The 22,969-nt window shown below is 39.7% G+C and overlaps 1 protein-coding gene and 1 long non-coding RNA gene across 18 annotated transcripts in view; one reads left to right on the top strand and one right to left on the bottom strand.

Moving 5' to 3' along the window:
• LOC135319320 (uncharacterized) overlaps positions 1 to 12,231 on the bottom strand; it is a 45,257-nt gene extending 33,026 nt beyond the window's left edge. Inside the window, exon 1 of the long non-coding RNA XR_010377814.1 lies at positions 11,880 to 12,231. This is a non-coding gene — a long non-coding RNA (uncharacterized LOC135319320). The remainder of the gene's footprint in view (positions 1 to 11,879) is intronic.
• A 120-nt stretch (positions 12,232 to 12,351) lies between these two features.
• The window catches only part of C2CD5 (C2 calcium dependent domain containing 5), a 76,748-nt gene continuing 66,130 nt past the window's right edge, over positions 12,352 to 22,969 (top strand). For 10 of the 17 annotated variants that reach the window (XM_064479100.1, XM_064479102.1, XM_064479099.1 and 7 more), the window contains exons 1-4: positions 12,361 to 12,518; positions 12,675 to 12,793; positions 20,841 to 20,927; positions 21,525 to 21,696. In XM_064479100.1, the coding sequence (XP_064335170.1) occupies positions 12,704 to 12,793; positions 20,841 to 20,927; positions 21,525 to 21,696 (349 nt within the window). In that variant the 5' untranslated portion in view covers positions 12,361 to 12,518; positions 12,675 to 12,703. Of the gene's footprint in view, positions 12,519 to 12,674; positions 12,794 to 20,840; positions 20,928 to 21,524; positions 21,697 to 22,969 lie in introns of all 17 variants that reach the window. The other 7 variants (XM_031443990.2, XM_031443989.2, XM_064479101.1 and 4 more) reach the window with 3 other exon arrangements.

Below are 22,969 nucleotides of genomic sequence, written 5' to 3'. Positions count from 1 at the left end.
GTAATTTTGGTATGCGAATGCTCAAAGGGAGAAATTACCAAGTTGTGATGGCTTGTTACAGAGCCACCTGAGTTTCTTTCCCATCCTCCCCCTCATCAATTGTTCAGAAGTCCAGCCTGATGTGGCTGGGTTTCTCTTCAGAGCATCACAAAGCTGAAATCAAAGTGCCAGCTGAACTGAGATTTGTGTCTGGAGGCTCTGGGGGAAAATTCATTTCCCAGTTCATTGGTGTCATTGGCAGAATTCAGTTCCCTGCAGTTGTTGTAGGACTGAAGTCCTGTTTCCTTGCTGGCTGTCAGCCAAGGGCTACTCTCGGCAACTAAAAGCTGCTCTAAGCCCCGTTCCCCATGGCTGCCATTGACAAACTTCACAACATGGAAGGCCAGTCGGTGGACAGTTCTCGAACTTTCTCTTCTTCAACTAGCTGGAGAAAATACCCTACTTTTAATCTAATTAGGTCAGGCCACCCAGAGCTTCTCCTTATCTTAAGGTCACTTCTTTCACGTAACAACATAATCACGGGAGGAAAAATTCATCATATTCACAGTCTCAGTGATTATCAGGGCACGCACAACATGTCAGCGGGAAATTTAGGGACCAATTTAGAATTCTGCCCACCACGCTACCACCCATGAAAGTTTATCAGAATGGGGAAAGGGAGTATATTTTGAAAACAATCCAGTAAGTAAACAAAGAACACTTAAGGATTTTCTTAGTAACTTTTTCCACATTCTCATCCAGAACCATTCCTTTAATGGAATTAAATCTGAACAACTTATAATTACATAATTAGTTTCTTTCATTATGACTTATATGGCCAATTCAGTTCCAACATGACTCAACTTCGATTGGTTACACAATGATGGTGCAGGTAATTAACCCTTGGTGGATATCCCTGTTGGCCAATGAGTTCACCTGATTTAGCTAACCCCTAAAATAACAACCAAACTTTTTTTTTTTTTTTTTGGAGAGCTGACAATATCAGGTGATGATTGTATTATTGTACTAGAGTTTTGCTTGCAAGATGCTACTTACTACTGGGTGAAACTGGGTAAAGGGTACATTGGATTTCTTTGTGTATTATGTCTGACAACTGCATGTGACTCTACAAATTTTACCTTAAAAATAAAAGTTTAATTTAAAAGCTACTAATTTTTTGGTGGCACGCTGAATCCCAGTGTCACATGTCAGTTGTCTGGAATGTAGGCATTCATTTAGTTCTTTCCAGAAGAAAAAGCTGTATGAATGAGGACAGGATAGAATTAGAAGCTTGAGGGGTGGGAAAGGGGTTCGGAATACCCTAAGAGAGGCATCTGACAAGAGCTCAATGGACAACGAACAAAAGCCCTAGACAGGCTCTTCTTCAGCTGACTTGGCAGTTTCTAGATTCTATGGAGTGGGTAAATGATCTACTCGTGCTTGGGGATTTGTGTATTTAGAAGATTAGAAATCCAAAGCTTCTCCTAAGTTCCCATTATATTATTCAGAGAACCAGATGTGTTGAGCACCACATTGTGACTTTTGTAACCAGGTGATAGTGAGTGATAGAAAAACATTCTAAGCCCCCAAAGAGTGAGGTACCTATTTTCTTCTAGACGTTGCTTCTGTGATTTCAGTTACCATCACCACGTGCCCAGGAGGGCTGTCAATGTGGTCTTCTCTGTGCACAGCCATAACCCAGGCAAGAAGAGAAGGCAGCTGAAACGAGGCTTTGATTTCCATCCATTATGATTTCTACTATAAAAAGGATTTTAAGGAACTATTAAATTTTAGCTTGCTACATCATGAAACATCTAAACAAAAGTATCGTATTTTAAGGTTGACTTCAACTTCTAACTTATCTATTCTATTGGACCTGAAACAAAAATTTCCCAGGCAATTTCCACCTGCCATCCAACTCTTTTCTCCTCCCATCTTAGTTATTAAATCCTCATGCATTATTACTCCAAGCCTGTAATAACTGAGGTCATTGACGAAGGTGTCCTCACTCTTGCTAATCCCTGCTTATTTTTCACAAAATCACTAATCTTCAGGGAACATCTCAAACCATCATTTCTATTTCTGAGTCAGAAAAACAAAACGTGGAGAAGGTTACGGGTGACAAGGACTCTTGGAACATCAGACTTCAGCATGGGCCATGTGACAATCTCTACTTTATCTGGAAAGAGAGAGATTTGATACACTGTCATTAGAAGTTCAAGGCACCAGAAAGCTAGGATCATTCTATTCTCAATATGTAACTTTTAAAAACTAAAACAAGACCTAGGGAAACTGTATGAAGGATGTTTTTGTCTTTGTGTCTTGCTCTGTGCCATGAGAATTTCTGTATGCCTGTGTTGGGGAGACAGAAATTCTCCCTTCTACCCCTCTTGCATTCTTGTGGCTGGATTAATCATAGCATTGATACAAGACTGATTACTAGGAGAAAAAGAAACAAAATTTAATTCATGCACTGGGAGTTCTCATAGAAATGGGACCTAAGTGGCCAAAGTAGGCAGCTCTTATACCTCTTAGATAAACAAACAATAAATTTGCGAGGAATTGACAGAGCAAAGAAACTTAGGTTTCGGGAGCCCAAATGGTGAAGGATCTAAAGAGAATTCGGGCTTGGGGTGGTAAGTGAAAGACATCACCAGGTTTATTCACACAGGCTTCCTAGCCTCAGTTGCCTATCTCTGGTGATAAGGGCTTCCTCCACCTCCAGATGAAGCGAGTGCAAATTTCACACGGGAGATTTGTTTTCTGACTTCAGGGAGACAGAAAGGCGTGTCAGACTATCTCTCTAGCATTGGCTGTTTCTTAAGAAACTTTATAATAATCAGTATGCTACTAAAGTACATTTTGGGGTGGCCTACTCTGAACTGCAACGTATGTGACACTTCAATTAATTAAAGGAAGCCCACCTCTTAAGGCCCTAAATATGAAAAATAAAATGTTTTAATTTGATGTCATTTAAGGTATCGAGGTCACTTTGCAAGGAAAGAGGTGATCAGGTCATGAAAATGGGTCCTGACCATAGATGGACTTTTCAAACTTTGGAAGAAGGCAAGAAATTTCACCAGCAGATAGCTTTGGTCCTACTGGAATGCTGCCTCAGACTACCATGTGAGAGCTAATCTACCCTACCACAGGAGGGCAGGCCATGCAGAGAACACCCGGGACCCCTCAGTGATAACCAGTGTCAAACTGCCAGCCTTATATGGCCACATTGCAGTCTGGCCAACCTATATGCAGCCACGTGAGTGAGCCCAGCAAAACTGACAGAGGAACCTTCCAACCAGCCCACAGAACTGGCATAATAAGTCTTTGCTGTTAAGTCACCAAGTTTTGGGGTGGTCAAAAGAAATTGGAACCATTGAGGAAGACTTCATGGACCTCAACATGGATCAAAAGAAACAACAGGCCCCAAATGGAGTACTTATGTTAAGCCCACATCACCAAACCAAGACTTGATACTCAACTTAATTGCTATCTCAACCCCCTGGGAATGTAATCTTTAACCAGCCAACCTGGAATTACCTGGTCGGCACTAAGGGAGGTAATCTGCCCAATGGGCCCTTTCTTTCCCCTTAGGAGGGTGGCCTTGCCTGAAACTGAATTCTTTGCTAATAATTTTCTGTTTCACCCCCTTTCTGCTTTTAGTAACCTTTCCTTTTCTCAGGGAAGCTTTTATCTAACTACTAGATGAGTGCCACCTGACTCACGAGTCATTTAATAAAGCCAATTTGACCCTTCAATTGACTCTGTTGAATTTCTGTTGTTTACCAACAGGTACAAAACTAGACTCATTTTTCTTGACTTGACTTGACTTTTTCTAGTAATGGTGCCTTCATTTCTCGTCCATTGCGTTTTGAAACAGAGGCACGCTTCCCCCTTCATTTTCTTTATTTCCCTCTGGATATATGATGTTTAAGCCTCGTCAGTTCTTCCTAATCATTTCCGCCTCAACTCTCCCTTCTATTAACACTGTTACCATGTTCACGTTAATTTAATAACGAAAGCACGGCAATGATTCTTTGTTTTCGGTCTTCAGCAGTTGAGTTTATCCCGAATCCTCACAGAACTGTCACTGTAACAAAATATTGCTCCAGTTACTCTTCTTTCCTCCAAAAAATCCTTAACTGGCTTCCTCTGCTACATAATAATGGTCTTGCTCCTTATCAATTGAATCACCTCCCTCCCAAGTCTCGTTGCCACGTGTACTCCGGCACATAACTAACTTTCTTCCAAGTTGTTCTTTTTCTCCACAAGTCCCAATTCCAGCCAAATAATCCTAGCAATTACTTCTAGAGTATGCCATAAGCATTCTTTGTTTAAAAACTTTGCTCTTGATTTTATTCCTCAAACGAATCCCCACTATCTAGACCTTGATCATCCAAAAATTTCCAATCAAATTTACCTTCTACGTGAGGCTTCCTCTCAGACCATTCCCAGATTATTTTTTAATTTCTTTAATATTTTGTCCAAATGATTCAGTTAAGACCCACTGTGTAATCATTTATTACAGTTACACTTGTCATGTGTAATAAATGTTTTATTCACACACCTAAACTGCAAACTTTTGGAGCTCAAGGTCCAATATCTTCCACCTTGTAGAAGTATAAAGTGTTGTCAGTAAATAGTAATTGGTGTTGAAGGAGGCAGTAAGGTTTAGGTAGGTGGGGAGAGAAAGAGCATATTAAAACAAGAGTAACAAGAGAAGATGCACTGTTTGTCCCGGAGACTGGAAAGATAACATCAAATAAAGGTTCAGTTTAATTCCCTAACCAAAACTACCACCACCACCACCACAAAAGCATCACTCAGCCATTCTTCTTCCCCTTGCTTACTTTTCTCCAAGGCACAAGGGTGCTCATTTGTGCCTCAAGACTTTTACACTTGTTGTGGAAAAATGTGATTACCAAAATAGAATTTTAAAATTACTTTGTTGTTTGCAAAAGCTGTGTCACAGGAAGGAAAGAGGCGGAGTGTTCACTAACCGTAGGCAAATTACCACCATACCCCAGTTCCTTAACATATAACATTATGGATCTATTTCGTACCCTCCCCCACGCCCCCAGAGCTGCCTTGTGGTTAGCAGGGGAGGAAATGCCTTCTAACACCCAGTGCCATGGGGAAGGGAGAGCCCTGTAGTCACAAGTTCAGGAGAGCTCTTGAAAGGGGTGTTGTTTGCATGTATTTGAAACAGTCACACAGTCAGTCCAGTAAGACACTCGGGAACCACCATTTATATGAGCCCTTAACTTTCTCTAACAAGTGACAGAGAAAGTTGCCTCTATTCAACAAATTCATTTATTCAACAAATAGTCTCAGTGACAACTACAGGATACACTCTTCTAGGGGAAACATGCCTCACAATAAAAATATACAAAAAAACCAAAGTTTTATGAAAGTAGGAAAAATATATATACCATGGGAATACTGAGCAAAAGAAAGCTAGTCTAGCTGTTGAAGGAGAATGAGGCGTGAGAGGATGGTCATGTCCCAGGTCTCAGGAGTCCCTGGGACTGGCCACCAAGTGAGGGTCCTTGGCTTCGTGCAGGAAAGAATTCAAGAGCGAGCCGAAGTAGAGTGGAAGTCGATTTATTCAGGGAGACGCACACTCCATAGGTAGAGTGTGGGCCGTCTTAGAAGGCAAGAGTGGCCCCAGGGTGCAGGGGTAGTTAATTTTTACAGGCTGGGTAATTTCATATGCTAACAAGTGGGAGGATTATTTCAACTGTTTAGGGGAAGGGGTGGGATTTCTAGGGACTGGGCCACCACCCACTTTTTGGCCTTTTATGGTCAGCCTCAACTGTCATGGCGCCTGTGGAAGTGCCATCCAGCATGCTGGTATACCACAATGAGTGTCTAATGAGGCCCAAGGTCTACTGGAAATGGAATCTTTCACCATCTGGGGCCCGGCTGATTTTGACCAGTATTTGTCCTATCCTCAATGGCTGTGTCATTCTTTCAATGGCTGTGCCCTCTCCCCTTCTTCCCTCCTGTCTCATTGCAACATGAATATAAATGAAACATACCTTAATGAAAAAAATATTACTACCAGTTCACTTTGTAATGTTGAGATGTTCATCAGGAAGATCACAATTTTATTTCTGTATCCTCTGAATAACAGTCTCAATATATATATAAAGCAAAAAGTTTGACAGGACTGTAGTAAAAAATAAATAAACCCACAATCATAACAGATTATAACGGAGAAGCTAACTTCTTTACCATCCCTTTTCTCCCTACATCTTTGCTCCTTTTTTTTTTTCCAGATATTATCTTCTTAGAGAGCTATTTTCAAGTTATTCTATTTAAAATAATGCCTCCCTATCATTCTTTATTGGATGTATACTTGCCCGAAGTTACAATATTCATTTATTGCTTATTAACTTCTCATCCACTGAAATGTATTCCATGAGGGCAGAGATGTTTCTCATCCACCATGAAATCTCTGGTTCCCTAAACAGTTTCTGTCACATAAAAATGTTTGCTGAATAAACAACAGTTAACAACTGTTGGATACTTCTGTGTACAAGAAACTTTAAATGCATTATCTTAATTCTCCCAGCAATTCATAATTTTATAGAAATCCTGATTTTTTTTTTTTTTTTTTTTTACAGAGTAATTTACTCAGGCTCACACAGTTAGTAGAAGACAGAGTTAAGATTTGAACCCAGGGACACTGTCTCCTTGCAAGTCCTTGGCAGTCCATTGAACTTGGGAATCCACCATGCTCTCTTCTTACACAGGGATGTGACATTTTATTCATCCAATAAACACGGATTAAATTGCTTACTCTGTGTAATATGCTAGAGATGCAATGGCGAGGCAGAAATAGACAGTGACTGGTTTCATGGGGCTTCTGTGTTATTAGGGCAGGAGACTTTAAACTAAACTACCTGCCTAATTATTGAATCACAATTATTTTAGTATCAGAAGCAGTCACTTGAAGTACTATGACATTGCACAAGAGGAGAAGCTGCCCTAGCCTGGGAATTCAGGGAAAGTTTCTTTGAGGAAGTGACATTTGGTTTGAAATTGATTCCAGTCATCTTTCCGATTTTAGCCCAAATATCAGGAGCACCCCTGACACAGAGTGAGTAAAGCAACTCATGGGAGAAGAAGCTTTAAAAGAAAACATATTAATTGCGTGAACTTCTTGTAGGGGGTGAAAAAAATTTCTCCTCTTCTAGGTTCTTTGGCTGCTCTGATTATTAAATATGACAGAATAACAGGAGAAAACATTTAAATACATGTGTATGGGAGCCCCACCGAGATGGTGAGACTCAAAGGCAGTCAGGAAATTGAGGCTTATATGCCATTTCGAGCTAAAGAGAAGTGGGTGGGAGGGGGGCTGGGGCTTCAAAGGGGAGGAAGAGAATTCACAGGAAGATGAGAAGAGTAGATGTTTGCTAGTCAGATGTCTGCCCTGCCATGCAAAGACTGGAGAAAAACACATTATTTGTTAAAGACAGAGCAGGCGGAGAAGACAGATGTCTGAACAGGTAGGAGAAGCTTGGAAGAGTATTTCAAGGGGAGTGTGATCAACTGTCAAGTGCCATTGAGAGTCATGGAAAATGCAAACTCTCCACTGGATTTTGCAAACAGAGTTTTAGTGATGGCTCTATGGACAGCTGTTTTGGTAGAGTGGTGGTAGCCAATATAGAAATAGTTTTAGGAGTGCCGGGGAGGTGAGGAGACGGCACCAGATACAGGCAATCCTTAAGAAGTCTTAACTTTGAGGGGATGGAGAGAGATTAAAAGATTTTAGGAAGCCAGGAAAGAAGAGCGAGCAAAGCAGTAATAGTGTACGTGCTGAAATGTTACTTAGATTTAACTCCACAAACATTTCTTGATCACATAAAGGGCACAGGGCAGGGGACTGACAACTGAGAGATGAGGGAGTAGGAACCAGCCCTTCCCCTCAAGGTGCTCAAAGTTGCACAGGGGAGAGAAGGTAAACAATTATGCATTTGGAGAGTGCAGTAATGCACGGACTAGATAAAGTGGTAGCATAGGGGTGGGAATGCAGAGGATGTTTATTAGGAAGGAGAACTGGAAGACATCTTAAAGTACATTTAAAATGAGTTAGGAGTTCTTAAGCATTTTCTAGGATGACTATGAGAAAGGCATTCCAGGCAGAGAAAAGCAGTTTATCAGAAAACCAGATGTAGACTTTAAAGAGCCTGGGTTCTTGGAATCACATTGTCTAGATAGAAATCCTGCCTCCAGCATTACCAGCTCCATGACTTGGTGTAATTACCATACCTTTGCAAAGCTTCGATTTCCTCATCTATAAAATGAAAGCTGATAACTCCTATCTCAGGATTTTAGAGAGGTTTAAGAGGTGTGATGCACTGAGTTCAGTAGCTGATATGCAGCAAATACTCAACATACATTAAGTCTTGTTATCACTGTAGGATGGAAAATGCAAAAAGAGCGGCAAAGTATAAAGATGAAGGTAATTGCAGCAAAGTATAAAGCTCTGAAGATAATCAGGAGCCCGATGGTGATAGATTTGTCAGGAAAGTTAGCATTGTTCTCGGCACTAATTAAAAGAAGCGAGTACAATTATTAGAAAATAAACTAAAGTTAGGCTTAATTCTACTAAAAAAAAAGTCTTCAGGAAGCATCTTAATTATAATCTGTCGATGAGGCCTCAGGCAACAGCGATGTACAAGTACTTACAGGCTACTAATTAAGAGGCTGAACAGCTAACTTCTAATTGTGCAATTTGCAATTTTTTTTTTTTTTACATTACAACATCTTGTTAATAGATGCCTTACTTTCCATTAAGATTGCGGCTAAACTTCAATTTTCTAACTTTTTTCTTTATGTGTTTTGGTATTTAAAAAATAAACTAGTACCATGGCAATACTGTGATTTCAGTAAAACAAACACACAGAAGAACGTTTTCAACTCTACTACCAAAACAAAGCAAAATACACCAGAATAGCTGATCACAGTGTGTAGATGACCTTGAGAGTATGGTCAGGGGATTTTAAGTGCACAGTTATAGACTCCACAAAAATCTGCAGGGAGATCTAAGGAAATGTGCATACGAACTGCGGTCTCCATCCTTTTTTGTCACAATGTGAATGGATAAAGGTTTCTCTAGTCCAACAAGTCAGCGATTTACCTTCCAGATTTTTACTTTCAGGGACTTTTTCTTTTCTCTTTGTGGGTCAACTGCTCACTTATGTGAACAATATTCCTTCTACAGAAGAAATTTTTGCCTTGAAAAGACAGTTCTGAGTCACCACTGTCTAGAGTACTTAATTTAAACTGCTGAGTATTTTTTTTTTGAGGCAAAACTAGTATATAACATTATATTAATTTCAGGCGGACAACATAATAATTTGATATTTGTATACACTACAAAGTGACCAACACATTAAGTGTAGCTACCATTCATTAACATACAATTGATACAGTTGATTGCCTTCACCCATTTTGCCCACCCCCACCCCTCTTCTCCTTCCGTAACCACAAATCTTTTCTCTGTATCTTTGACTTTGGTTTGGTTTTGTTTGTTTGCTTTTTTTGTTTTTTAGATTCCATGTATAACTGAAATCATATGGTATTTGTCTTTCTTTGACTTATTTCACTTAGCATGATACCCTCAAGGTCCATCCATGTTGTCACAAATGGCAAGATTTCCTTATTTTTTATGTTTAAGTAGTATTCCATTGTGTGTTACATATATATATTATATATATATATATATAATATATATATATACAAGCACACTTATTACATCTTCTTTATCCATTCATCTATCATAGGACACTTAGGTTGCTTCCATATCTTGGCTATTTTATAAATAATGCTGTAATGAAAATGCTTGCATCTTCTCAAATTAGTGTTTCCATGCTCTGCAGACAAATACCCACAAACAGAAGAGCTGGACCATATAGTAGTTTTATTTTTAATTTTTTGAGGAACGTCCATCATGTTTTCCACAATGGCTGCACTAACTTACACGTCCATTAACAATGTACAAGGGTTCCCTTTTCTTCACATCCTCTCCAACACCTTTTTTAGAATCTTTTTTTTTGAATTTTTTGTCTTTTTGAAAGTAGCCATCCTAATCAGTGTGAGTTATCTCATTAGTTTTGATTTGCATTTCCATGTCAATTAGTGATTAGATGGCCACATGCCTGTTAGGACTTCTCTAGAAAAATGTCTATTCAGAGCCTCTGTTCATTTTTTAATCAGATTGCTTAATTTTTTGCTATTGAGTTGTTTAAATTCTTTATGCATTTTGGATATTAACCTCTTATCAGCTATATGATTTGCCTTTCTATTCAGTAGGTTACCTTTTCATTTTGATAGTCTTCTTTGCTGTGCAGGAGCTTTCTAGTTTGAGGTAGTCCCACTTATTTATTTTTGCTTTTGTTGCCACTGCTTTTGGAGTCGGATCCAAAAATTCAATACCAAGGCCAGTGTCAAGGAGCTTACTGGCTATGTTTTCCTCTAGGGGTTTTAATGGTTTCAGGTCTTACATTCAAGTCTTAAATCCACTTTGAGTTAATTGTTGTGTATGGTGTAACACAGTGCTCTAGTTTCATTCTTTTGCATGTAGCTGTCCAGTTTCGTACTGTGTATTCTTGGCTTCTTTGTTGTAAGTTAATTGACTATATATGTGGGTCTATTTCTGGGCTCTCTATTCTGTTCCATTGATCTGTGTGCTTATTTTTAAGACAATACCATAGTGTTTAGATACTTTAGCTTTGCAGTGCCATTTGAAATTAGGGAGCATACCCCAGTATTGTTCTTCTTTCTCCAGATTACTTCGGCTATTCATAATCTTTTGCGGTTCCATATAAATTTTAGAATTGTTTGTTCTAGTCCTGTGTAAAATGCTATTGTAATTATGATAGGGATTGCAATGAATTGGTAGATTGCCTTGGGTAATATGAACATTTTTAAACAATATTAATTCCTCTAATCAATAAGCATGGAGTATTTTCAATTTTTTGTGTCTTACTTGATTTCTTTAGTCAATGTCTATAATTTCCAGTATATAAGTCTTTCACCTCTTTGGTTAAATTTATTCCTAGATATTTTATCCTTTTTGATACAATTATAAATGGGATTGCTTTCTTTCTCTTTCTAATAATTGGCTGTTAGTTTATAGAAAGCAACAGATTTCTGTATACTGATATTGTGTACTGCAACTATAGCGATTTCATTTATTTGGTCTAATAGTTTTTTAGTGGAGTCTTTATATATACAGTATCATGTCATCTGCAAACAGACAGTTTTACTTTTTCCTTTCCAATTTGGATGCCTTTCTTGTGGAGCATTCTTAAAGTTAAAATATCACCCTGATATCTTCCTGTGGGAATTTTCCACTCTCGATGAATCCAGTGGTATGATCTTCCTACCGAAATTGGTAATGCTGATTTTGGTACTGGATATGGCATGTACTGTTAATGTTGTTTTTGATAACTTGGTATGCAGTGATTGGCATTACTTCCTGTGTGTGTCTCAATTTCCCTAATCATTTTCTGATGGTCTGAGCCTATAGGTTAGGCCTCATTTTAGCACGTTTATATATATATAAAAAATTGGGTCGATTCTTCAAGAAGTTTAATCAAGCTCATCTAGTTCATTTCTTGTAGTTGAAGGTAAACTCCTATGGTAGGTCTTGAACTCTCGCCAGCATTGTGGACCTTATCTTTAGGTTTGTAGCTGTTTAATAACCATACGGAGAGTGCAGGGTAAATTCCCTCAAGCAGTGGCTTTGGATTTTGAAGTTTTTTTGTTTGTTTGTTTTGCCCAAGACCTACCGTAAATCTGCTACACAGTACACGTGCATATGACTGAATAAAGAATGTTACTACAAAAATAAATAAATAAAAAGAATGTTACTACAGAATACTTACTCGACTTTCCGAGATGTCTCTGAAATTTCTCACTCTGTTTCATATAAAACAAAAACTTCACCCCTTCCAGATAGAAATTAGTTGATTTCACGAACTACTAATTGGTCCTTAAAGGCAGCCCGAAATCGCTCCTCTAGCGGTCTCTGCTGCTGCTCCTTCTGTTCCAGCCTTTCGGAAATGCAGCGTTTGCAGCTGGGAGGCAGCGGCCCTCTGAAAAGTTACGGGGCCACACCTGCGATTCACCCCTGGAGGATGCAGCCGGCTTTCCTCCCGGGAGGCAGCAGGGCGCTACCCTACTCGGTGGATGACGCGGCGCTCGACCCGCTCCCCTGCCCTCCAGCTTCCTCGAAGTCCGCCCCGCCTCCTTGACTGGACTCCGCGAATTTAGTTTCTCCCCTGAGCGGTGGGCCGAGCGCCGAGTGATCGATGCCTCCTCCCCGCCCAGGGAGCCGCCATTTTCGGGGGAGGAGAAATACGGGTAGGGGCGGCAGCGGCTCAACGGGATGTTGACTGGCTTTTGCTTCTCTTGCCAGCGCTGTGGGGCCAGGGCAGAAGCCTCCACCGGGGCCACTCCTCGGGCTGCCTCTCCGGAATGAGGCCTCAGCGCCCGCGCGGGACGGGCCCCTTTCCCCTCCGAGAGTAAGTGGCTGCCGCTAGCGCGGCGCGCCCCCGCGCGCCCTCCGCTGTCAGTTACCCTGCGCGCTCCCGGCGGCGCGCGCCGCTCCCCGCGCGCTCCCGCCCCTCCCCCGCCCCGCTGGGCGCGCTCGGCGCAGACTCGCTTGTTTGTTTCTGCAGGAGCCCAAGGAGAGGCCGAAACCGAGACGATGCCTGGGAAGCTGAAGGTGAAAATCGTGGCCGGGCGCCATTTGCCAGTGATGGACAGAGCTAGTGACCTGACAGATGCCTTCGTGGAGGTTGGTGCAAGGTCCTGCCCCTCCAAACACAGGGAGCGCCAAGCCCTGTGAAGGATCCTACCCACCTCTCCCGCAGCCCCTCAGCCCGTTCCTCTTCCGACTGCCCTGCGGGGTGCGGTGCTTGGCCACCCCTCCGTCGAGGGCTGACTGCCGAGACTACAGCCCATGTGATGGATGCACCGCTCGCAGGCGTCCGCGGCACGCTCTGCCGCGCGGGGAGGCTGTTAGTGCTCTGCCTGCTGGGGTGACCCTGATGTCAGGACTCCTAACAGGCCACCTGCCAGTCAGGAGATCCCAAGGCGTGGCCGCGCGGCCACCGGAACACACACACACACACCCTTCTTTTGGGGGAGGGTAGCTGGCTCTTTTAATACTAGGGTGATGGAGCTGTTGTTTTAAGAATGTAGATACAGACCGTTATGGACACTTGGAGACCTAGAAGACGATCCACTCTTTGACATAGTATATTCTGAATCATCTTGTTAGGTTCTAAAGCGCAGTTGTAACACTTCCCTGCTCTTGTATAGACTGGTAGGTCTGATGAGCTGTTTCAGGGCAAATTAGTGCCTTGAGGTAGGAAGCCAATTAAGTGCCATAGATTTAAATTGCAAAATTACTTTTTACATCTAATGATTAGTTTAAAGCTCATGCAAATTAGCACAGGCCTAGGGCCCGGAAAGTAATAATCCAGAGTCTGAACGAAGCCAAGTAAAATTGTAATAAAAATTGCCATGAAGATCCCAGAGCCTTAGAACAGTAATCGTTTGGGCTATTAATGCTTAGAGTTGATAGGTACATGATAAAATACCACCTGATTTTATTTATTTTATGAAATATTGTTGATGTTCCTTAAAGATTCTCTAACCTAGTTAAACATTGCCACTGCAGTTCTGACTCTCAGCTTCATTTTTATTTGAGAAAGTTACTGAGTGTATTTTGGGGCCAGTTGATGGGTAGTGGAGATACACAGATTGTCAAAGCATAGTCTTTGCTTTCAGGTATCTCAGAGACCGACCCACACAGTTTAGGTTAATAAATAATAGCGAAAATGTATCATCTCATTATTGCCAGGTCTGTGCTGAATATTTTTTTAATTCTTAGTCTTTGCAGCAGTCCTGCTATTGTATTGTTATTATCCCATATTTCAGTGGAAGTACCTGAAAGTCACAACAGGGTATTTTGTTTGTTTTAATATCATATGGACTTTTGTTTCAGAGCAGTATATACATAAAATCAATAAAAAAAAAAAATCTGGAAAGGACCATGAAACCCAAGAAGTGCTAATGGAGATTTGCTGGTACATAGGAGCCTGGAAAATTCAGGCACCAAGGAGAAATGTTCTGAGATAACATTTGTGTTATCAACCTGTGTTGACGCTGTTTTTACAGGAAAAGCTATATTAGAACTTAAAAAAAAAAACCCTAGGAACAGTTAAAAAAAATTTGCCTAAGTTGACTTAACCTTGTAAATCTCCGCAGCCTTGTGGTCTGTTAAATCCACTGCCTCCGCAGACAAGATGATGAGAGTTGTAGAATGTGGAACCTTAATGTCTGTCTCTGAAGGTCTAAAGAGGCTTCCTAAGGCAGTAACCTTTGAGCTGGGACTTCTGGGCACCCAGGAGTTCACCAGGCAGAGGGAACATCAGAGGCACAGAATAAGATACGTGGCATGTGTAGAAAACCATCTTAGTTTTAGGGTGTGTCTGGAGTCAGAGGGGACGTACGGATAGTGGAGGTTGTGGAGGGGTAAGTCTGGAAAGGTAGGTTGGCACCAAACCTGCTTTTCTGTTTTAAAGGATTTTTTCTTTATTCTGTAAGCAGAGGGTAAGCCAGAGAAGCTTTTCAAGCAGAAGACTTGGTTCCTGTTTTTATGGCATTTAGGTTTTGGTGGGAGAGCCAGACATTAAAAAGTAAAGACACGATTGCGTTTATAATGTTACAAGTTGTGATGTGTGCCATGAAAGAAAATGATAGAAAGAAAAATCAGGAACTTTAGGTTGAATAATCAGGGGAGGCCTCCGAGAAAGTGTCAGTTGGGCAGACCTGCTGGGTGAGAAGGAGCTAGCTGCTCAGGGAGTGTGTGTGTGCGTGTGTGTGTGTGTGTGTGTGTGTGTAGAGGGCGGTGGGGCAAGAGAGGCTAGAGGAGAAGAGGGTCTCAGTGGAGGGAGGATCCTGAGGATTTGCTTTGTTTTAGGAAGTGAATGAATGTAGTGAGTGAAGGGGAGGGTGCCAGAAAGTAAGGTTGGAGAGTTAGTCAGGAAGCCAATTGTGCAGGACCTTAGAGACCATGACCAAAGTCTGGATTTTATTCTCAGTTCAGTGGGAACCACTTGTTAAGATGAGCCCTTCTGTTGCTGTCTGGAGAATGGTCTGCAGAGGGGAAAGACTAAAACAGCCAGCTACTTAGATTTCATCACAGTTCAAAAAGATGTGGTGAGGGTCAAGGTGATGGTTTTGGTAATAGAAAGAAGTGGATGGATTCCAGATGTACTTTGAAGATAGTAGAGGATTTGTTTGTAGATTGGAGTAGGTGAACAGGGAAAAAGAGGCTAAAAGATGACTCCTAGCTTTCGAGTCATTGGTGGAGACTGATTGATGGGTAGAGAATCAGCTTCCATTTGAGCATGTTAACTTTGAGCTGTCTTTGTGTCCTTTGATTGGAGTTGTCAAGGAGAAAGTTAGATATGTGAGTATGGTGTTTAGAAGAGAAGTATGGGTTAAAAGTGAACTCATACAGGCCAGTCCTCCTCAACTCTGTGAGGCCCAGGCCCCCTTTATACAGCAGGTGTTTTGACATCTACCCTCTACTATCTTGGCATGACATCCGTAGCTAATATAACCTATCTGTGCTCACAATTAAAAAAATCAGTATAATGATCTAACTGTAATGTGACAGAGAGATAAAAGTATTTTTTAATATGCATTTCAATATTGAAGTGCTTGTTTATGACCACAGTAGAAGACATGACCTAATCAGATTGAGTCCATGAATATTTATTGAGCCTTTGTATATATCAGATACTATATTGAATATTGTACTGCATGCTGGGGACAGAGCAATGAGTAAAACAAAAATTTCTTTATGCATTAAATTTAGGTTTTAGCGGGTGGAGGGAGTTATAAAATAATTAAGTAAAAGATAAAGTATGCTAGATGGTGAGAAGTGCCCCACGCGAAGAAAATAAAGCAGGGGTGCAGGAAAGGGAGCACCTCTCCTCCACGTAAAATCACCCGAATGTGGCTGCTTCTCTCCACAGTGAGTCAGTCGTGTCGTTCTGGTGACTCAGAAGGGCCTTCGCTGCCATTGGTTGTGTGATTTTCCAAAATGGTCAACTCATGGGAAAAAAAGAGAGTTGTCCATTAATTTTACATGACAGTTGTATTTCTTGGCAATTACATGTATTAAAACCCCATCACAATACTTAAATCTGTAAAGCTGAGTTAGTTCTAGGGAGGTTTTTCACCCATGTGGCTATCTGGTGGGGCCGTTTGAAGGTCATGACACAAGACGTGTCTTCATTGTTGGGGACTGTCCTTGAACTGCAGGACACCTAGCATCTCTGGGTTTGCTCACTTAATACTACCACTATTCATCCTGAAAACATCCCTAGACATTTCTGAAGTTCCCTTAGAAGCTGGTTCTGTCCCTTTTGCAAACCTCTGAGTTAGGGGGAGAGAAGAGGGATGGATCCTTGAATGAACTTGACATTAAGAGTTTTATTAGAGGTGGAGGACTAGGGGAAGGAAACTGAGATTGTTACCCTGGCGGGGGTGGGGGAAGTCAGGAAAGTAATGTCTCAGAAGACAAGAGAAGATGTTTCTAGAAAGAGGAAGCCCTCAACAGTCAAATGGCACTGAGAGGTCAAGTGAAAGGGACAGGGCAGTCACTGAATTGGACAACGCGGAGGTGTTACAGGTCCTGACTGGAGAAGTGAGAAGGACAGAAGCCCGTACTGGAGTGGTTTAAAGAGGGCTGAAGTACATGGGTGTAAGTTAGAGCAGCATGAATTGGCAACTGTTTCAAGAAACATGGCTCAAAGGGAGAGGAGAAATCGTGCGCTCTTTAGGGGAGTTTGTAGCTTTCAGTACTTAAAAAAAATAAGATAGATGATTTTAGAACATACTTGTGTACTAATGAGAATAATCCAGCAGGAAGGGAAAGATTAATGCAGGAAACAGGATAATGAAGGATTACGAGATAATAAAGGGCTAAATAGTGTGATGTCAACTCTTGAGAACTATAATGAAGCTGGGCTGGTGATGAGGAATCTTTGTACTGGGCTTGAAGGATGGTAGCATTTCCTTAGGCAGAAAGGAAAAAGGGGCGTTTTTTTTGATAAATAGACTTGATAAGAGCAAAAGGAGGGGATAGAGCAGGTGTAACTGGCAGGAGGGTTCTTGTTGAGTAGAAATGGGAAATAAGATTTGGCTGAGTGGAGGGGGAACAGATTACCGAGTGGGCTGGAAATGAGGTGGAGAAGTCTCTACATTAGAAGCTCTCAACCCATTCCCATTTACTGACTCCTTCAGTCTTCAGTGCTCTGCGTTTCTGCCATACACACATGCTTTTGTTCTTGTTTTATTTTCATATTCTTTTTCATCATAGGTTACTACAAGATACTGAATGTAGTTCCCTGTGCTATACAGAAGGAACTTGTTATTTCTCTATTTTATATATAGTAATTAGTATCTGCAAATCTCGAACTCCCAATTTATCCCTTCCCACCCTCTTTCCCCACTGGTAACCATGAGTTTGTTTTCTCTGTGAGTCTGGTAAACACATTCTTGAATACCCATGTTGTCGGATTATCCGCCAGCATGCCTGCTGCTTCCATTTGCTGGCTGATGTGCTTTACCAAGGGGCAGTTATGTTTATCCTCAAATCTGTCTACCCCAACTCTGTTTGTTATTTTTATTTATTTAAACCGGGTATAAATCAGTGGAAATAAGTGTGAAAATGAAATTGATAATGCTATGTGAAGACTTATGGATACAGTCACTAAAAATTACTCCTAAATTAGATGAAGATTGTGAAAGATCAAGGATTCTATGTTCATAGTTTTTCACAATTTTAAGTTCTACCATCACATTTTAAAGACACCCCAACTGGCAAACACAGATGATACATTAAGGGTGTGGTTTATGCAAAAAAAGATGACACAGAACTGTCAGCAGTGGATCCTTACTCAGAGAAGAGGCCTTAGTCTTATGATAAAAGATAGAGGAATGACTATTTATATACTTGCTTATTTGGAAATGTTTACTGTTTGCATCGTTTTTAATGATTATCTGATCTTACCAATTATTTGACTGACTGATCAAATACTGGTCCTGATTGCTTGGCTGAGTGAATTTTTACTGTATATGATCTGAGAAGTTTAGGAAGCCAGGGAAGACCAAGTAGTATTTAAAGATGATTATGGCAGGCATCTCCAGGGTGAATGGGATGGGAGTCTGCACAAGGGAAGGATTAATCAAAATATATCCCAGTATTAATGTACATGTTACAAACTGTTCTGCTAACCTACGCGGTCATTTTGTGTTTATCCAGGAGCCTTTGAGGGAACAGGGAGAGGAAAAGAAATTAATATTTAATGAGCATTTTCTACCAGACATCTTGCTAGGTCTCTGCATGCATGATCCCGCTTAATGCTTGCAGCAATTCCCCTTTCCAGAGGAGGAAGCGGCTTTAAATAACAGGTTAAATCTCTTTCTCAAGGTAATTTAGCTAATGAGTGGGGAAGGAGAATGCTTTTACTTTACTAGGGAATCTCGTTAAAATCCCTGATGTTCTCTGAGTTGTAAAGGCGTTCACTTAATTGCTGAGTAATAAAATCTTCCTTGGATTAAATAAGACCAAATGAACTGTGATTCTTCTTTAGTAGAAGGGGAATCTTCGCAATGCTGGCAAAGTACAAGCTCTAGCCTTTTTCTAAGATCTTGTCTTTTGCTTGTTTTTTTTAATGCAACAGGGGGACTATGAATCTTTACTACAGCTGGAGTGGACAGTTGACTATAAAAAGAAAAAAAGGCACAGTAAATAATCCATTAAAAAATAGGGACTATATGTGCATGGTTCAAAACTCAAAAGGTCCAAAATGAGTCAGCTTCTCACTGCCTTTCCTTTAACTGATCTGTTGAGTGGCCACTGTTGACATTTTTTGTATATCCTTCTAGAAATTACCTGTGCATATATCGGCATATATTACATGCTTTATAACACTTTGTCATTTTTTTTCCTCAGCAAAGAATGTCATACTGCTCTGCAGCATAGAGCTGTATCTTGGACCTTGTTCGGTACTAGTGCAGAGAGAAGTACTCGGTTCTTTTATTTAGCACTGCATTGTGTGGCTGTACCACACTTAATTTAGTCAGTGACAGATCAGTGGACCTCTAGGCTACTTCCAATCCTTGCTACTATAATGCTGCTGATATATGTCTTTGTGCACCTCTGTTTAAATTTAAAGGGTATAGGCATTTACATTTTTGATAAATGTTGTCAAAGTGCCCATCGTAAAGATTTTTCTAATCTGCACTCACACCATTGGAGTATGAGTGCCTCACCCACACTGTGTTTTCAAACTTTGATCTTTGCGAACCTGACTAGTAAAAATGCTGGTTTAGTTCGATTTCTCTTAGTATGAATGAGGTTATCATCTCGATATGTTTAAAAGACATCTGTATTTCCATTTCTTTGAATTTCCTTTTTTCTGTTTGTTGATCTTTTTCTTTTTGCTTTATAGGAACTTGTTGAAATTGAGGAAATTTGCTCTTTGTGACATATTTGGCAAATCCTTTCTCTCTGTTTCTTATTTATCTTTGACTTTGTCATACTCCTTACCATGTAAGAAGTTATTATTTTTATGTAATTTCTTAAAACTTTTCTATCCTCTAACCAAACTGCCTAGGTACCAAATGGTTGGTATCATTCCTGATAATTCACATTGAACGATAAAATGACTAGAAAAATAGACTGAAGATAATAACTATAGTTTTGGATATTTTTGCCTTTAGAAAGTTCTCTGGACTGATTAAACATTAATATCTGCAGGTAGTATAATACCAAAAATAGGATTGTAAGTCAAGAGGGAAAGGAGATTACATAGATTATCTGATTGAACCAGCATTGCCTAAGTGTCTACAATGTACAAAACTCTTTGCTGGGCATTGGGGTAAAAGGGAGAACCTTTAATGGATTTTGTGGTTAAGATAGATATGTAATGGTGATAATTGACAGAATTAGGGAAGAGCTTGAGAAAAAGATCAAATTTAGGAAAGGCGAGACAATCTAGGAAGTGGTTACCTAGCTATTTTGCTCCGAAGCTTCCTGACCACTTCTCAGGTCCAGTCTGAGGTTTCACAGCCTCCATTCTTTGTTAGGAGCAAATCCCAGAGATTTAGCCTGCTCTCTGCCTTCTGCATTTTCTTCTTATTTACTTTTGGATTTTGATTTAGTGCCCGCCAAGACTGGCTAAGAAATAAGATAGTCTCCCCACCCAGCCCCTTTTATTGTCCTTGAAGATAAGAACATAAAGCCCTTAATGATCATAGTTCATTGGTGCTCACTGTGTATGCCCAGATAAGGATTAAAAAAATAACAAAGATGAGGAAGTTAGGAAATACACCTACTGCTAAATTCTTAGAATAATAAGCTGTAGTTCTGAATTCCCTTGATGGGATGGTAAGAGTCAGCTGTCCTTTTTACCGTCTGATTTTATTTTGCTGGCTCTCCACCCTTAAGACTTTCCTCTTTTGTCTGAGCTCCTGTTTAGCGAAGGTGGTGTTGACTGCTTCCTCCAGACTGACACAGTGGTCTGTTTTTAATTCCCCTGTGGAACTAGTCAAGCAGAATGGTAGGCAATCCCTTGTTCCAGGTGTAGTCTGTAAACTTATCTGGACCCCTCCATAATTTCTTTCCTTTTGTCTCAGGGGATGGTTGTCCTTTTAACCCTGGTTGGCTAATCTTCCCATTGTTTGGCTGACATTCAATTTTATTTTTATTCACGTTTTTGACACTTATATTTATATTGTTTCTTACTTGTTTTTAGGTAAAATTTGGTAATACCACCTTTAAAACAGATGTGTGTCTCAAGTCCCTCAACCCTCAGTGGAACTCAGAATGGTTTAAATTTGAGGTAAGTTTTTAAATGTCAGCATTTTTGACTGTTTTTTTGAGGTGACCCCTTTTCCACAGGAATGGAGTACCTTTCATTTCAGGTATAGTGATTTTTTTCTAAAAATATTTCCTAGTAATAACTGAGGTCTTAAAAATCATGTTACAGTTTGGAAAATGATAGTATATGAATAGGAGAAGCCAGATTAAAAATGTATTATTATATAGTAATTTTCTCTGGATTTTAGCATATACCAAAAATTTTCTCTGGATTTTAGCATATACCAATGTACAGATTAAAAATTTTTTGAAATTGTAAAAAATGTATATCATAAATATTGTCATTTTAAGCATTTCTAAGAGTACGAGTTAGTAGCATTAATTGCATTCCCATGCATATAATGTGGAACCATCATGACTATTCCCAAAGCTTTTTCATTACTCCAAGGAGAAATGACTCATTCAGCAATAACTCCCCATGCCCTCCTCTCCCCAGCCCCTGGTAACTGCTAATCTACTTTCTACTTTAATTAATATTTCTATCTGGTATATGTACACATTGATGGTAATGAAGATTTTTAAATTACAAGATTTATTTTTAAAAGGTATACTTTTTTAGGTGGACGATGAAGATTTACAGGATGAACCTCTCCAGATCACAGTTCTTGACCACGATACTTACAGTGCAAATGATGCCATTGGCAAAGTCTACATTGATATCGATCCTTTACTCTACAGTGAGGCTGCCACTGTCATCTCAGGATGGTTTCCAATTTATGATACCATTCATGGTAAGCAGTATAGTTTAAGAAAATAAGTCACAATCCTTTAATTTATCTTTAAAGACTTCTGTGCTCTACTTGGTGGTTTAAAAAATATGTCTCTTCAAAAGATGTCTTCTTTTTAGTGGACATGTGGTAGTATGTATTGTTGATAGAGCTGTTACTTTTCTGAACATAATTTGATATAACGCCTGCTAACTTTGTACCAGACAGTAAGCAAATGCATCATTTAAAAATCATCTAATATTGGCACTCCGTTTCTAAAACATATTTTTAAGTGAATAATCTTGAAACTTGTCTGCCTAAAAAATTCTTCGAAGGAAAAAATATTCTTCAAAAGCTTTTTGTTGCCTAAAGCAAAGTTCTCAGAGTGTGGTCTGGGGACATCTAGGGTCCCTGAGATACTTCCACAGACTCTGTGAAGTAAGATGAGAACTGTTTTTAGCGTAATGCTTACATGTCATTGCCATTTTAATTCTAATTTTCTTACAGGTGTATAAAGAAGTTTTCTAGAGGTTTTATGATGTATGATGTTACCACACATTGATTGCAGAGCAGAAATGAGAACCTAACTATTCCATTAAGCTAGACACTAGAAATTTGCAAAAACGTAATATAATGCCACTCTTACTGCTAAATTTTTTTGTTTTTCAAGTTTTTATAAAAATGTTTATTTTAACATAAAGTGATTTACTATTATTACTTTAAATGAGTAAGTAAATATTTTTCTAAATTTTCAATTTAAATTTATAATATAGTAAATATTGAAGGTTTTAACCCACATAGACAAAGACTCTTTGAGGTCCTCAGTGATTTTGGAGATTGTAAAGGGGTCCTGTGATCAAAAAGTTTGAGAACTGCTGGTGTAGAAATATGTTCTCTCTTTACAATGGCAGATGGACCCATAAGGAACTGGCAGGTGCTTCTGTCTACAGTCTTGCATTCTTCTCCCTGTTTTACATTCTTGACCATTCGAGTCCATTAATATAGTTTATTATAAGAAAATAAGACGTTTGATGAGAGTTATGTATATTTGTTGTGGCAATATTTGTGTTCTACTCTTATTTACTAATATTTAAAATGGCAAAATAAATTGGAAAACAGGATTTACTTAAATAAATTTGAGCATATATAGACCATCAGTTATATAGCCGGAACAAAACACATGTTTTCAAAACAATGGCATAAGGAAATGTGCGTGATATACTACGAATTGCAAATTTCAGATCATAAAAGACTGTTATTAGACAATCTCCAGTTTGTTTAGAAACAAAAAAAAAAT

Source organism: Camelus dromedarius, chromosome 25, assembly GCF_036321535.1.
Source record: "Camelus dromedarius isolate mCamDro1 chromosome 25, mCamDro1.pat, whole genome shotgun sequence".
NCBI classification, from domain to species: domain Eukaryota; kingdom Metazoa; phylum Chordata; class Mammalia; order Artiodactyla; family Camelidae; genus Camelus; species Camelus dromedarius.
The sequence above is the reverse complement of the archived record's forward strand: the minus strand, read 5'-3'. Positions and strand labels throughout refer to the sequence as shown.